The sequence below is a fragment of the Grus americana genome, chromosome 1 (genome assembly GCF_028858705.1).
Source record: "Grus americana isolate bGruAme1 chromosome 1, bGruAme1.mat, whole genome shotgun sequence".
Taxonomy (NCBI): Eukaryota; Metazoa; Chordata; class Aves; order Gruiformes; family Gruidae; genus Grus; species Grus americana.
Window position 1 is genome coordinate 101,432,944 of NC_072852.1, and position 13,512 is coordinate 101,446,455.

The window sequence follows — 13,512 nt, forward strand, 5'->3', positions numbered from 1 at the left end:
ACACCAAGATGACAGGTTCCCTTTCCCCTATTTCACTTGTAATAACAAATCCAACCCCATTTCCCGTATGACAGCAGTATTACTTTTATGATCGTGTACTCCTAGACATCATTTTTCGGACGGTATGATGGATGGTGTAAGAGGTTGCAGAAAGGAAAGGAGAAAGGATATGGGAGGGCACAGAGATGGGACCCGTCAGGGCCTCCTGCAGGGAGGGTGGTGAGGGGGGAGGAAGCCAGCCAACCCGCAGAGGTGACCCAAATACTTTCCACTGCCCAGAAGGGACAGGCAGGATGTGCTGTTAGCCACAGTCTGCCCATGTGGACAGAGGGACCCATTTTGTTGACTAAATGTTACCATCACAGTCCTTGTCACACTCGTTATCTTTGACCAACTAAAAATAATAAATTATACTTGATAACTGTCTGTCCACATCCTTGGCTAGAGAGCTGCTATACCCCAAATGCTATGTTTTACACAAGCAGTAGTTAGGCTGTAATAACAGATATAACAGCTATAGCTCAGATTGCTTTTTTAAGAAGTCATTCCCAGTTCTTTATTGCCACTGGCCTTGTTCTGCAGGCTTCAGGGACTAAATCTTATCATTGGATCATGGGGAATCTCCACCAATTTTTGACAAAATTTCCATTTCTATCCTCCTCTGAAAGAATCTATTTCTTTTTACAATTCCATCAAATTATTCTGAAACTTTATTTCTGCAATCTCTCCAGCAGGTCAGTAAATTGTTAAATGCTTAGAACTTGATTTCAAGCAGCAAGGTAGTCTGGGGAAAGGAAATGGCTTGTAACTATTACATCCTACAGTGAAATTCCTTAGGTGCTGGTCTCCTCCTTATCTTACAGGTTGAAGAGCCTAAATAAAAAATTCCAGAGCATTCCAGAGTATAAAGTCTCTGCCCATGACAGGTGGAACACATAGTACTTGCTAAAACTTTGAACTGAAGCATACTAATACCTGTATAAAACAAGCATTTGCTGTTTACATAAACTTTAATGAACATATCCAGAATCTTTCCTTCGCTGGATGTCATATTTTCACCTCGACTGAAGTGCAGAAAGAGAGTCTTTTATTGACATTGTATTTAACAGGCAAGACCACAAACACTGGGCCATACCTATGACTCAGTGTGGTTTTAGGATAGTGCAAAATCAGGTGATGTCTTTTTTTTTCCTCCTATTTCTTAGACTGATTTTGAGGTGGTTGCTAGCTTGTGTTGAAAGAGTTAGTCCCTTTGGGCAGAACTGTACACACTTTAGTCAGCAGCTTCATTACTAAATAAATTCAAGTCTTGTGCTCTCCAAGTTTGTATATCCTGGCCAAGTTACATGTTAAGTTATATGACCCCTCTACACATGGAAGTCCCTGGAAGTTGCACATATAACAAGGCTATAGAATAGAAATTAGCTATTCATGACACACTGAAATGTGAAATGTGCATAAAGTAGTATGAAAACTCCTCTGTATATGTAGGAGTTCTCTATTTCTTTATAAATCCGAGTATTAACCTATTATACCTTTTTTGCTCACATACATGCTATTTTTCAAGTTGAAGTAAGCTTAATCACAAAAAAAAAAAAATCCATCACTTCAACAGGTTGGCCTTCTGTCAGAAGAAAATAGATAGTTTCTGAAATTTAAAATCCACAAACCTGTTCAAAGTGAAGTTATAACATCTCACGTAATTGGGAGAAATCTTCTAATAGTTACAGAAGTTGTTAGATGGTATATTAATTGTAGTCTCCATCCATAAGATTACATGTACACTGTGTCTTACTATTTCAATTTAAATACACACTTCTTGCTGTTTCAGAATTTGGTAATAGACTGTAGAACAAATCAACACTTCTTCTTACTATAGTTTCTTAAATTATTTCCACTGTTTGAAGTGAGCATTAAATGCAATTATTTTAGATATTGGTTCATTGTTGCCTTCTTTCTCCTTGTTCACTTAACAGAATCATTAGATCATTTTTGTGTGTTTGTTTTTTAATTTGGTTTTCTTAGCCACCTCCTTGTGTGCCTACTGGGGGAATACTGATATACAGCTGCCCTATGCTAATGCGACTTTGTTACACCATGACTGAAGTTGACTCAGCATGTTTTATATAAAACTGTTTGTTTTATATAAAAATTATACTTATGTTGCTCAGAAAAGGTTGAGAGTCCAACAGAATCTAACTGAAACCTATTCTTCTCCTGGTTATACCTCTTCTGTGAACCAGTTTCCTTCTTAACAGGCTGGAAGCACCCTTTGAATAACTTATACATACTCTAATATTACTGCATGGTATAATAAATGTATATGGTGCCCTGTGGGTATCACAGTTGGATTGTTAAGCATATGCCAAGGACATTTCTGTTCATATGTCAGTTTTGAGACAAATCCTGCTGCAACAAAGTAAAGCTAGCCTTAAGGCACCATATAAAGTATTACAGAATACTGATTTATCAAGTGACAGTAACTAATGACAGGGAATAAACTCTCTTCTTCTAAGTCATCCCCTCATGTAAAAGTATCGTCAACAACCTGTCTAGCAAAGCAGCACTTTCAGTTTTTGCACAGCAGTCGATGTGGCTGGTCTCCATACTACAGCAGTTGGTCTGCAGTGGTAATTCCCAGTGCTCTCTGCACACCATAATTCTCAGTGATCTTTGTGAGAGTCAGGAATTCTCAGCAGATGCCCAGGATCAACTGCTAGGGGATTAACAGGGGACTTTTGCAGACAGTGTTTCTCCTTATACAGCGTGCAAGGGAATTTCCTATATGGACTACCTTACAGCTACCTGGAAAGAGAAGTTAAGTTCAACAGCAGTGAAGCAGTTCAACCATGCTAGAAGGTTACAGACTTTAAAGAAAAAGTTAATTTTTATTTTCTTTTACCCACAGGTCTACCCACGGATAGCGCCGGCATTTTGGCACTACCTGCGGGTAGAAGTGAGTAGCGAGTATTTGAATACTCCCACATCTTTACTTTACAGCTTCCTAGTATTTACTGACCTCCTAGTTTGTCCATTGTGCAAAGATAATTAGCTACCGTCCTAGCTGCCATTTCTGTGAATGTAGTCTTCTACTAATTCCATATTGTTTTGACTACAGTGTAGTTACTAACCCAAGTCACACAGATGTGATGTGTTTATATGCAAGATTAAAGACAAAAAATTGAAGTCTAAGTCAAGGTCATATCATACATTATGACTATAGCACAAAATCAAAGTACGGAAATCCATACCTGCACCTCCTTTTATAAACATATTTTACATTCATGAGAAGAATACGGAGCTTCAGTTCTGCTATATCATTTTTGCAAAGTTTGTACAACTCAACTTGATATCATTTCTCCCCTCTTTTGTCCCTCAGGAGCATGAGCAGCTCAGCTATTCCTCCACAAGGTCCAAGGCTCCAAGTGTTATCATCACAGGTCTCAAGCCAGCCACCAAGTATATATTTCATATCAGAGTCAGGACGGCAGCAGGATACAGCGGCTATAGCCAGAAGTTTGAATTTGAAACTGGAGATGAAAGTAAGTTTCACTGAAGGAAAAAAAAATCAAATACAATAGAAGTAGCATCTAATTCTAAAACAGTGAGAAATTGGGAGTTTGAATGGCTGCATCCATACCACCCGCTTATGACAAAACAACCACTGCTATATGATAAAAACCAAGTAAGCCTCCGCCTCACACCTTTGGATTTATAACAACAAATAGAAATTTTAGCCCAACGCCGCAGCTGAAGAAATGTTTTCTTCTGCAAAATTTCCTTATGAGTCCCTTCCAACTTGAGATATACTATGATTCTATGATCCTTTCTTTGCTTAAAGAAGGCCTTCCTTTTGATATCTAGAAATACCCTTAGTCAGGCTTTATGGAAATCCAGCAGCTTCATGCAAGCTCCCAGAACACAGTAATGGAGTCTTTTCTCTGTAGTTATAAGTGCTCCCAGACTCTACAAATAAAAAAAAAGAAAACGTTTATATGCATTTCCATCAGCCAATAAGCCTGCTAAATTTACCATTGAGAAGGAAAAGCCTACATATTCCTACAGAATATGGAAAAAGGCTTGATGCTGTATGATGTTCATGCTCTGAACAATTTTATATTTAAGGCATGTATTGCCATCCATGTTCAAAGAAACTGCAAACGAGGTATTTACAAGCATTTGAGATAAAATTAGCATAGTAGATACAACACTAAAACACTCATTAATGAAATTACTTTAATTAACCAATTATGTATACCATGTTTTTCATTAGTATTTTAGAATTCAAGTTGCATAAGCTAAAGTACAGACTCAAAACTATATAAACGTTTTCAAGAGCCCCCCATAGGCTTGTGTTCCATTTTCATTGCTTCTTAAATTCTATTTAAAAAATGTTTTAGGGATAGATTTCCAAGTGCTTAATGCCTAACTGGACTTTTTAAAGTTTTCTAGTACTTAAGCCAATTGGTCCAAATAGGAGTTCAGCACTTGGGTGCTTTCAAGAATTCCAGTAGATCCTGTCTACATCTTCTGATGCAATAAATACTAGGCTTTAGGCACCCAGGGACATAACTCTTATCAAAAGTAAATGGTATTTCACCCTCTATAAGCCTATGTCATGTTTGTGAAAATGTGACTTACCCATCTGAATCAGGAAGACTGTGGTTCCAGTGACATTTCCCTCATTGCCACTGCTGATAGGAACATCTCCAGGGAGTGAGATTCCACCCACTCCTTCCCAGCCCCACGTCTCTTTCTCAGTTGCACTAATGCACCTGGCTCTTGGGCTGCATGGTGAGGTAGAGCTCACAACACTCTTAAACCTTTATTACCTCTATTACTTCTAAGCACTCACTGTGAATCTTGATAGTGAAACATAAATACTCATTATATATTTGCTGTTTACCAACATTTATTGCTTGAGCTTCTGCGTGACTAAAAGTATTTGATTTGGTATAAATATAAATTGTGTGACTGAAAGGAAATATAGACAGAAGGGATTTTGTTTATGATCAATTGAGATGGAAGTTGAGAGAAATTCTGCTGCTGTTTGAAATGGTACCTGGAGCTAGATCAAGACTTCAGTTTAATTAAAAGGGTAGTTCAAAGGACTCTGGTCTTATTCAAATATTTATACAGTACTGCTTTAGATTTCAAAGCATGGAAAAAAGCAAAATGCCTGCTGGTAAATATTACTTATTTCAAATTGAAGCAGTACTCGGTGACCAGTCAAATGATGCCTTGTTACTCTCCAAATATCTTACTTCCTCACAGCAGAATTTTGAAAACTGGTGTATTCTAAACTTTAAGGCAACATCAGATGATTATGATCATTCATTTGTACCCCTTTCATAACACAGACTAAATATCTGTAACTTTTCCAGACAGCTAATGACAATAGATTGAAATTAACATCTACCATACACAGTCTTAATTTGAAGTCTTCCAGTAATGGGGAGCTCACCATATTTATAGGTAGGCAGTGCCAGTGCTTAAGCCTCATAATTAAAAATTTGCACCTTATTTCTTGCCTGTATCTTTTTATTTAGCTTGTACCATGTGACCCTTTTCTGAATATTGACATAATTTGTTAATAAATAGCAGTAAAGTGAGCAATCCAAAATTAGGATTTTTCTTTAAAGTTATAGACAACTTATAAAAAAAGCAATGATTCGTCAATTGAGAGACATGTATATCAATGTCCAAAACCATACTGTCCTTGGCAGGACAGTGCTGTCATGCCTTCTCCAGTTTACTGTTTGAAACACTATCCGTGCAACTGCAGTGATTTAGGATAAAATTAAATACATCATTGCTAGGAACACTAAGACATTTTGATATAATTATTAGTGGTGGTGCATGAGGCAGAAAGAAGACCAACTCTGTAGCAGTAATGAAAAAAGTTAGTTAATCACACAGTGCTGATCTGGGTTTTGGGAAGGACCCCCACTTACTGACCAGCAGACCGAGGCAGCCATTTCTTGGGGAGCACGTTATTGTTGTTGTTGAACACTCCTCCCTGCTTCAGAGACCAATAAATGGAGCATCTAAAAGAGTAAAATTTGTACTTTCCTTGTGAAAGGAAATGGAGTTACGTAGGAAAGTCAGAAAAATTCTCTTCAAGGAAGCAGGGATGGATGAATGGGTGTTGTCAGGCATTTCTTCCACTGTTAAAGCTAAGAGACTGCTGCTGGGAAATGTAATACCTTTGCAAAGCATAGTAATAGCTGCTTTTGACCATGTTCCTTATTGCCATTTTATTCAGTCTCCCTGTTTCAGCACCTCACAGGAAAAACCTTTCTAGCAAAGCTGACGAGGTTTAATACGCTCCAGCACACACACGTGTACCACTGCTGTGGCTATAAACTGAAGTATAACCTCACTCGTAGTTCCTGCTTTTATGTATGAGGAGTACCTACTATCTGAGTCACCACAGAAAACTCTAGTCCTTCCTAGGATAGAATAAAATGTATTCTGAGAAAAAAAATCATTTGTCCCAGGGCAAACATGCTCTAATCTCTGACTGTTTTCTCTCTCCCTTTCTATTTTTCTCTATCTCTCTCCTAACTAGCTATTTACGGAAGACTTTGTTTGTTTGTTTGGGTTTGTTTTTTGTTTGGTTTTTGTTTTTTTTTTTAAAAATTCAAAGCATTCTTTTTTCTTGGAGGTATGTTTTCTTCTATATCACCTCAGAGGCCCTTGGCCTAGAGGAATTTGTAAAACATTGAACAATTTACAGCTGTTAGGCAGTGCAGTGTTTTCCTGCTGTAGCACTCTTGTGGAGGGCTTGTTCTAAAACCAAGGGTATTTTCCATGTCAGCCTTCCCATCATTAGCAAAAAAAAAAATCTGAAAGGGAGCTAGTTGGCTTGTTCCAGAAGGAACCTAAGTGGCAAACTAGCATATGTGCAGCGTGAACTAGTGCTTGGGCTGAACAGAATGATACACGTAAGTACATGATGATTTTTAATCCAAAAGCAAGATATACTTCTGTATGCTTCAAATAAATAATATTGACAATAAAAAAATAAACATTTCAGAAATGCTAATAGAATACCTGACTAGGTATTCTACAAATTTGAGGACTGTGAAATATGAATTGACCTGAAACCCTGATCTTGATGAAACAATAACTTTAATTTCCATAGGCACAGGTGGTGACTTTCTTGTATTGACAGATCTGCTGAATTCTCACATTCTTCCTCCTCTTCCCACATCTACAAAAATCCATCTTTAACTTTTCAGCCTCAAATCATGCTAATTTGGATTTGCCACCAGATGTGACTTAGACCCTGAGCTCCATTCTTTCCAGAACAACAAAGCTCAAGAGAGGGGTCCTGAATCATTGATTCTGATAGAGCTCCAATATTGTTTCAAGCACGTGCTCTGATTCATGCCACAACAGAGAAGCCATCCCTAGGATTTTTAGAAATACATTGAATTACCAATGCAAAATTGAAATTTTTTTGTTAGAATGTTTGATGTTTTGACAATAGTAAATTAAATTTCTGGTTGGAACAAACAAATGAGAGGGCACATATCTCATATTTAGAAACTGTCTTGCTGGATCTCTCCCCACGTCTGCCTAGTCCCTACTGTTCATTCAACAGTAGTCAGCACTGGATACATCTGAATGTCTCATTTTAGTCTTGAAGTATTTCCTTAGTGAGTTTTATATTTTCAGCCATTTGCTCTTCAAATTTGACTTTGGCCTGTCTGATTTCTCTACTGTATGTGCCCAGAAGCCCCAGAGACTTTACTTTTCTTCTGCATTTCCTAAACAAGAGCAACATCCTTGCTCAGATCTCAAATTGCTTGCACAGGCTTTCCAGTCATCCACAGACCAGGAAGCTAATGTTAGGGGCAACACTTGGAAGTAGGCTTTTGAAGCGAATATATACCAAAAAGTTTTACATTCTTATGCTAGTGATGGCATTATTTTTCCCTTTTAAAAATCCTTTATAAGATTGCTTTTCCATTGCCTCCTCCCTTTCCCACATTCCCCCTTAGAGTGGAGCCCATCGGCTCACCCAAGCAAAGGAACTGCAGAACTTCTGAAAATGTAAAGGTTACCCCAATTAGCTTTTATATTTTTCCTTCCTATTGTTCTTAAGTGCTGTTGTTCACAATGTTGTGTAAATCCATCTGACAGCCAGCTGCTGTCTGTTAGAGCTCCAGTTCTCACCATCCACACTTATCTATCTTACAGCTACTCGGTATTATCTGTCTAGCTGTCTTTCTGTCACATTTTTATCTTTCATTCTGCTGGAAGGTCTGCTGCCTGATAGGTGTCAAATTGAAATAACTAAAGGATGTGGCTAAGAGACAGAAGTGAGCTGTCATTAGGGCTTCCAGCCCTTTTATACCAAATACACAACCTTCTAAAAGATTTTGGAGAAATTTCTTCAAAGAAAAGAAAGTAGAACAGAGCTGGAAGATTCTCTCTGTCTTTCATCTTCTTGCACCATGAATAAAACATCTGCACCATTCCTGCCAGTCTGCCCAGTGACGAAGTGAAGAAGCTTCGGAATATTTCCCTTCAGCCAAAAGAGGAGGGAAAGTGCAGCTCCTCCTCCACACATTCGGGTGAAGAACCCAGAGAGGAGCTGAGACAGGGCGTGGGTGTAAAGAGTAGATGGTGGGGACAGAACTGACACCAGGCTGGATGCAGAAGGGATTTCTGGGAAGGGCGTTAAGCAAGGAAGCTGGAATGATGCAATTAGACATGTTAAATGTCATTTCGGGCATATAATCTGAGTTAAGCATGAAGAGTAATGGGAGTGAAGAGTTTACCTGGATAACACGCTTCTGAGTACATGTATGATACATCCTGCAGTTTTAAAATCAAATCACCACTTTGACTAATCACATTAGTTGCAGCTACAATGCGTTTGAAGAGTTTTGACACCCAAACGTTATCGTATACTATCTAATCATCTGCTGGGATAAATAATAAATCCTCCCTTTTTCTTGTCTTATGCTACTCATTTTTTAAACTATGTTTTTGTCACGATGAACTTAGTGAGCAGACAGACAGAGAGAATGAAACATACTACCAGACAAAACAGCCAGCCCAGTTAGATAGGTACTAAGCTCCCTTTTGAGTCTTAGCACTGGTAGTGGTTTACACATTCCTGTTGCACCAGCACTTCCTCACCCCCATGCCTATCAACTCTAACTATCAAATGGAGTATGGCCCCATCCATGATACAGCCACATTCATCCCTGTGATCACAGTGCTACTAATCATCCCTGCACTGGACGGATTTGGGTGGCGTGTAGTTGGCAGATACGAGACCGTGCACCAGACAGCGTAGAGACAACAAAACACTAATTTTAGCTCTGTGAATGCTGACTGTGTTGTCTAACAAATGAGATTCTGGAAAAAATGCTACGTACTTCTGTGATTCAATGCAGCACTCTAATACGTACGCACAAAGAGATGAAATATGGTTGCAGGAACTTGCTTGGTTTTGCAACCTATCATAATTGGTTTTTAAACTGAGTTTTTCTGCCTTGCATAATCAAGAATAGTCCTGAGGAGGAACACAGGGTCATATACCAATATGCACAGCTGGAGAGGAACAATGAAGGAAGAAAAAGCAGGAAATGACAAAAAAGATTCAAGAACATGCACAACAGAAACAATATATGTTAAAGCTCTTATTATTTACAACTTGAACTTTACCTTAAGAGAAAGCTGGAGAAATGAGAAAAGAACAGAAAGATTGAGGGACATGCCGAATTTAATTTAGAATGGCAAAATGCTGTAAAAATTTTGATTTTTGAATGTCCCTGATCACTGTCTTCTCACTGCCTAGATTGTGTTTTATGGAACCTTTTACCTGCATGTGAGGAGTCTGTGTACGTGCATACACATGTGCTTATATATGTGTTGTTCACTGCACTGTGCCTTTATTGATTTCTAAAAGGATCACTTCAAGCAAAAATAAGTATTTCCATCATTTTGCCTTACCTGCCTTTCTGTCAGTTTTTAACAAATCCAATTTTCCAATTATTCTTATCTGTCATTTGATGTTTTTATCTGACAAGTAAATTAAGGTCATCGGGAAGTTTCAGACTTGAAAGCCCCTTATAGTGATTTGGCTACTTGAAAAAAATATCCTAATATATTGGACTCTGACACCTCTGCCAACACAGTAAAATACAAACAAGAGAAACAGAATGATCACTCTTTAACTATGTACATTCTCAGCTAAAAATCGTGTTGCTTAGAGGTAGAAAGAACTAAGTCAGTCTGGAATTTCTCCCCTTCATGAATTTAACTCTGGTTCCTGGTAGAAAATATATGTTATTAAACTGATAGATTGCATTCTGTTTTAGCTAAAACACCAAGAAATGGCAGCTCAGATCTTTCATCAGAAGTGATCCAGGACACGTGACTTTCTTCATCTCGGTAGCTGCAGAGTGCTTCTTGGACCATGGAATCAGTCCCTACATTTGCACCTTTAATTCTCATGAATAAAGGCCATGGGTTGTCTCCTTGGCAATGAATGTCTGTTAAAGAAAACCACAGCTAATTTATATGAGCCCATGGTTTGCTTTTCTCCTGCTGAATTCACTATTTTTGCACACCTCTTTTTCCTATTAAAAAAAAAAAAAAGAGGGCTGCAGTTTGTCCTCTCACTTCCATTGCGGAGATGGGCAAGATAGACTCATCTAAAACCTCCTCCTCCTCCATTTACAACTTCAAACTGTGCCTGGCTCTAATGATCTTTGCAACATTTAGCACAACCTCCACTAGTCTGAAAATAGTATTCAGCATTTGATTTGGAGAGCCTGTTATTATCTGCATTGTTACTTGTGTGGCACGGTATCTGTTATGTTGTATTTTTCCAAGTAAATGTGACCCTGTGGAACATAACACAAAGCAGAGCTAGAATCCACTCCCATAATATCACTAGATATCATTTTGGACATTAGCTATTCAGTGAGTATTTGCTACATCATTTATTGGAAGATGTATGTATTTAACTTGTCTGTGGAGAGCTTATGACCACAGATACTGAATGCCTTGTTATTTACTGCCTGTGCACATCTCCATTAAATTATATGGACAGAAACCTAATAGCAGAAATCTAACAAGTTGGTTTTGATGAAAATTTGACATAAACTACTATTGGTTTTATTTGCTTTACTACTTTTACAAAGCAAGTCTACACTGCTTTTCTAAACCACTCACAAACACAATTTCTAAGCCAAATGTTTTTCTCAGAAACAGTATTTTATGGGGCTTTGGGCAGCAATGTGTGCATTGTGTTGGTTTTCATCAACTGCAAATTGAGAGAATATAGTCTGCTGATCTTTTTCTGTGCAGCAACCTAGGTGATTTCCCTACACTTTAATCACCTGGTGCCTAAAGAAAGCTGAAGATTTTGCTTATAAAACAGTTTGCAAGTTTACAAAATCAAAGTTACTTTCCTGATAAATCTAAAATTTATTTTCTTTTCTACAGTTACTACTGTTGTCAGAGATCATTGAATAGAATTATTTATTCGCCTTTCAGAACAATGTTATGTTTCTCATAGAAGCAGAATGTAAGAATTAGGTAAACGTGATGTGGTGAAAATGTTCAAGTGTATCTGAGTTTAAGAAATAAAACTTTGGAGTCGCAAGACAGGAGATAGAGAAAAAGTGAGCCTAATTCTTGTTCTGCTCATGTAGTACTTGGACAGTGAGGACCAACTGAACTGTAAGTAGGTACTTTGTCAGTGTAAAGATTTAATATTATACAGCATAAATTAACAAAAAGAGCAAATGTGTAGAAACTGGATTTTTTTTTTACCTCCTATATGTCCTACAAAAAGCAGAGAGAAAAACATGAGGCATAAGAAAATCTGTTTGTTTTTTTTTTTACTACAGTGTTGCCAATCACCAGAGCATGTCATAACTAAAATTGTATACATTTTGTGACAACAAAAATAAACACCAGTTATACAGAAGAGTGTGTGATGCTACACATTAAGTGTGCTTTTTCTGCTTTGCTTTCTCCTGAACCGAGTTTATTTCTTACATACATAGCACTGCTGCAGACTTCACTGGGACAGTTGGATGGAGAGAAGTTCTGAATTAGATGCAGGATTAAGCTAAGTAAAGCTAAAGAAAAAGTATGTTCTAGTTTTGCATCCAAAATCCTGTCACATTCAAACTTTAGTAAATTCCAAGTATCTGATAACGCCAGCTCCTCATTTTAAAAACCTGTAAACATCTTCTCCCCTTCATCATAGTTTGGACATGGATTAGGGTTTTTCACTTCACAGGCACATTCACATCTGATGTCCTTGCTAAGCACCGAGGAAACCATTACAGATTAATTGCAACATTTGACCAGTGAAATTTTATCACCGATTCTGCAAGAACCCTAGGTAATGGAATTTTAACATCTTTTCTTTGTGCTTCTCTTTCAGCTTCTGATATGGCTGCGGAGCAGGGACAGATTCTTGTAATTGCCACGGCTGCTGTTGGTGGATTTACTCTCCTGGTCATCCTCACTTTGTTCTTCCTGATCACTGGGAGGTAGTTAACACTACAGTGTTCTCATTTACTCAGGGTTAGAGTGATCCAAAACTAAGAATTTAAGAATAATAGTTAAGTCACTCACCACATTTTCAGTGCTAAAGTAAGGGTTAGGCATAGCGGGGTGAGTGTTCTCTTTGTTCAGCACTGCTCATACTCACGGTTCTATTGTGAGTGTTGTTTTTTGTAAAAACACAGTTTGGGGAGCTAAGCAATTATGTGAAATCCAAAAAAAAAAAACAAAACCACCAACTTGGCTGTTTTTAAAATACGTTTCTGGACCTCTTGCCTGCAGAGCGAGAATTTAAAAATACGATGTAGCTGCACCCTCAAGGCTCTGACATTAGAAGACAATAAAACAAAAAAAACTACAGGATTTTTTACAAAATCTCATAACTTTCAATTGCAAAACTTTGGAGGGTGTAACCTTAGGATTTTTGATGTCTTGGGGTTGGCGATGTAGCTTGCTAAAGGCCCTTGAGTGGACAATTTGTTATTACTTTTACTATATTAAATTTGTAGGAAAAATCATACACAATTATGTATATATTTTATATGCACGTTTCTGCATCTATTTAGAGAAAATATAGGAGTTGTCTAATGAAATTAAACTAAGGAAAACTTTACTCTGAAATACTAGAATGATTCTAATGCCTGTGATATCACTAGTGAAGAGAAAATAGTTTCCTGAAGGTCCTTTTTTATTGCTTTTTGGCTTTTTTTTTTTTTTTCTAATTGGATTGAAGATATCCCAATTAAATCTACTTTACAGCACTACTGTTGCACTGGCAGTGGAATTCACCGGTCTCGACAATGATTATTTTTTATAACTACCCTGATTCTTATACTTAGAATTCCTTTAGCACAGTGCTGATTGTCCACCTCCCTTCAGCTGATGTGTTGATCAGGATCAAATAATGACATTATGCAAATTGATGAGAAAGCATTTTGATTTGAGTGGCCAGATGCCATGCTC

The 13,512-nt window shown here is 37.7% G+C and overlaps 1 protein-coding gene across 10 annotated transcripts in view; it reads left to right on the forward strand.

The window, feature by feature from the left end:
- The window catches only part of EPHA6 (EPH receptor A6), a 521,269-nt gene that overhangs the window by 376,785 nt on the left and 130,972 nt on the right, over positions 1 to 13,512 (forward strand). For 6 of the 10 annotated variants that reach the window (XM_054813914.1, XM_054813840.1, XM_054813858.1 and 3 more), the window contains 3 exons: positions 2,909 to 2,956; positions 3,380 to 3,542; positions 12,428 to 12,536. In XM_054813914.1, the coding sequence (XP_054669889.1) occupies positions 2,909 to 2,956; positions 3,380 to 3,542; positions 12,428 to 12,536 (320 nt within the window). The remainder of the gene's footprint in view (positions 1 to 2,908; positions 2,957 to 3,379; positions 3,543 to 12,427; positions 12,537 to 13,512) is intronic. The other 4 variants (XM_054813848.1, XM_054813924.1, XM_054813904.1 and 1 more) reach the window with 2 other exon arrangements.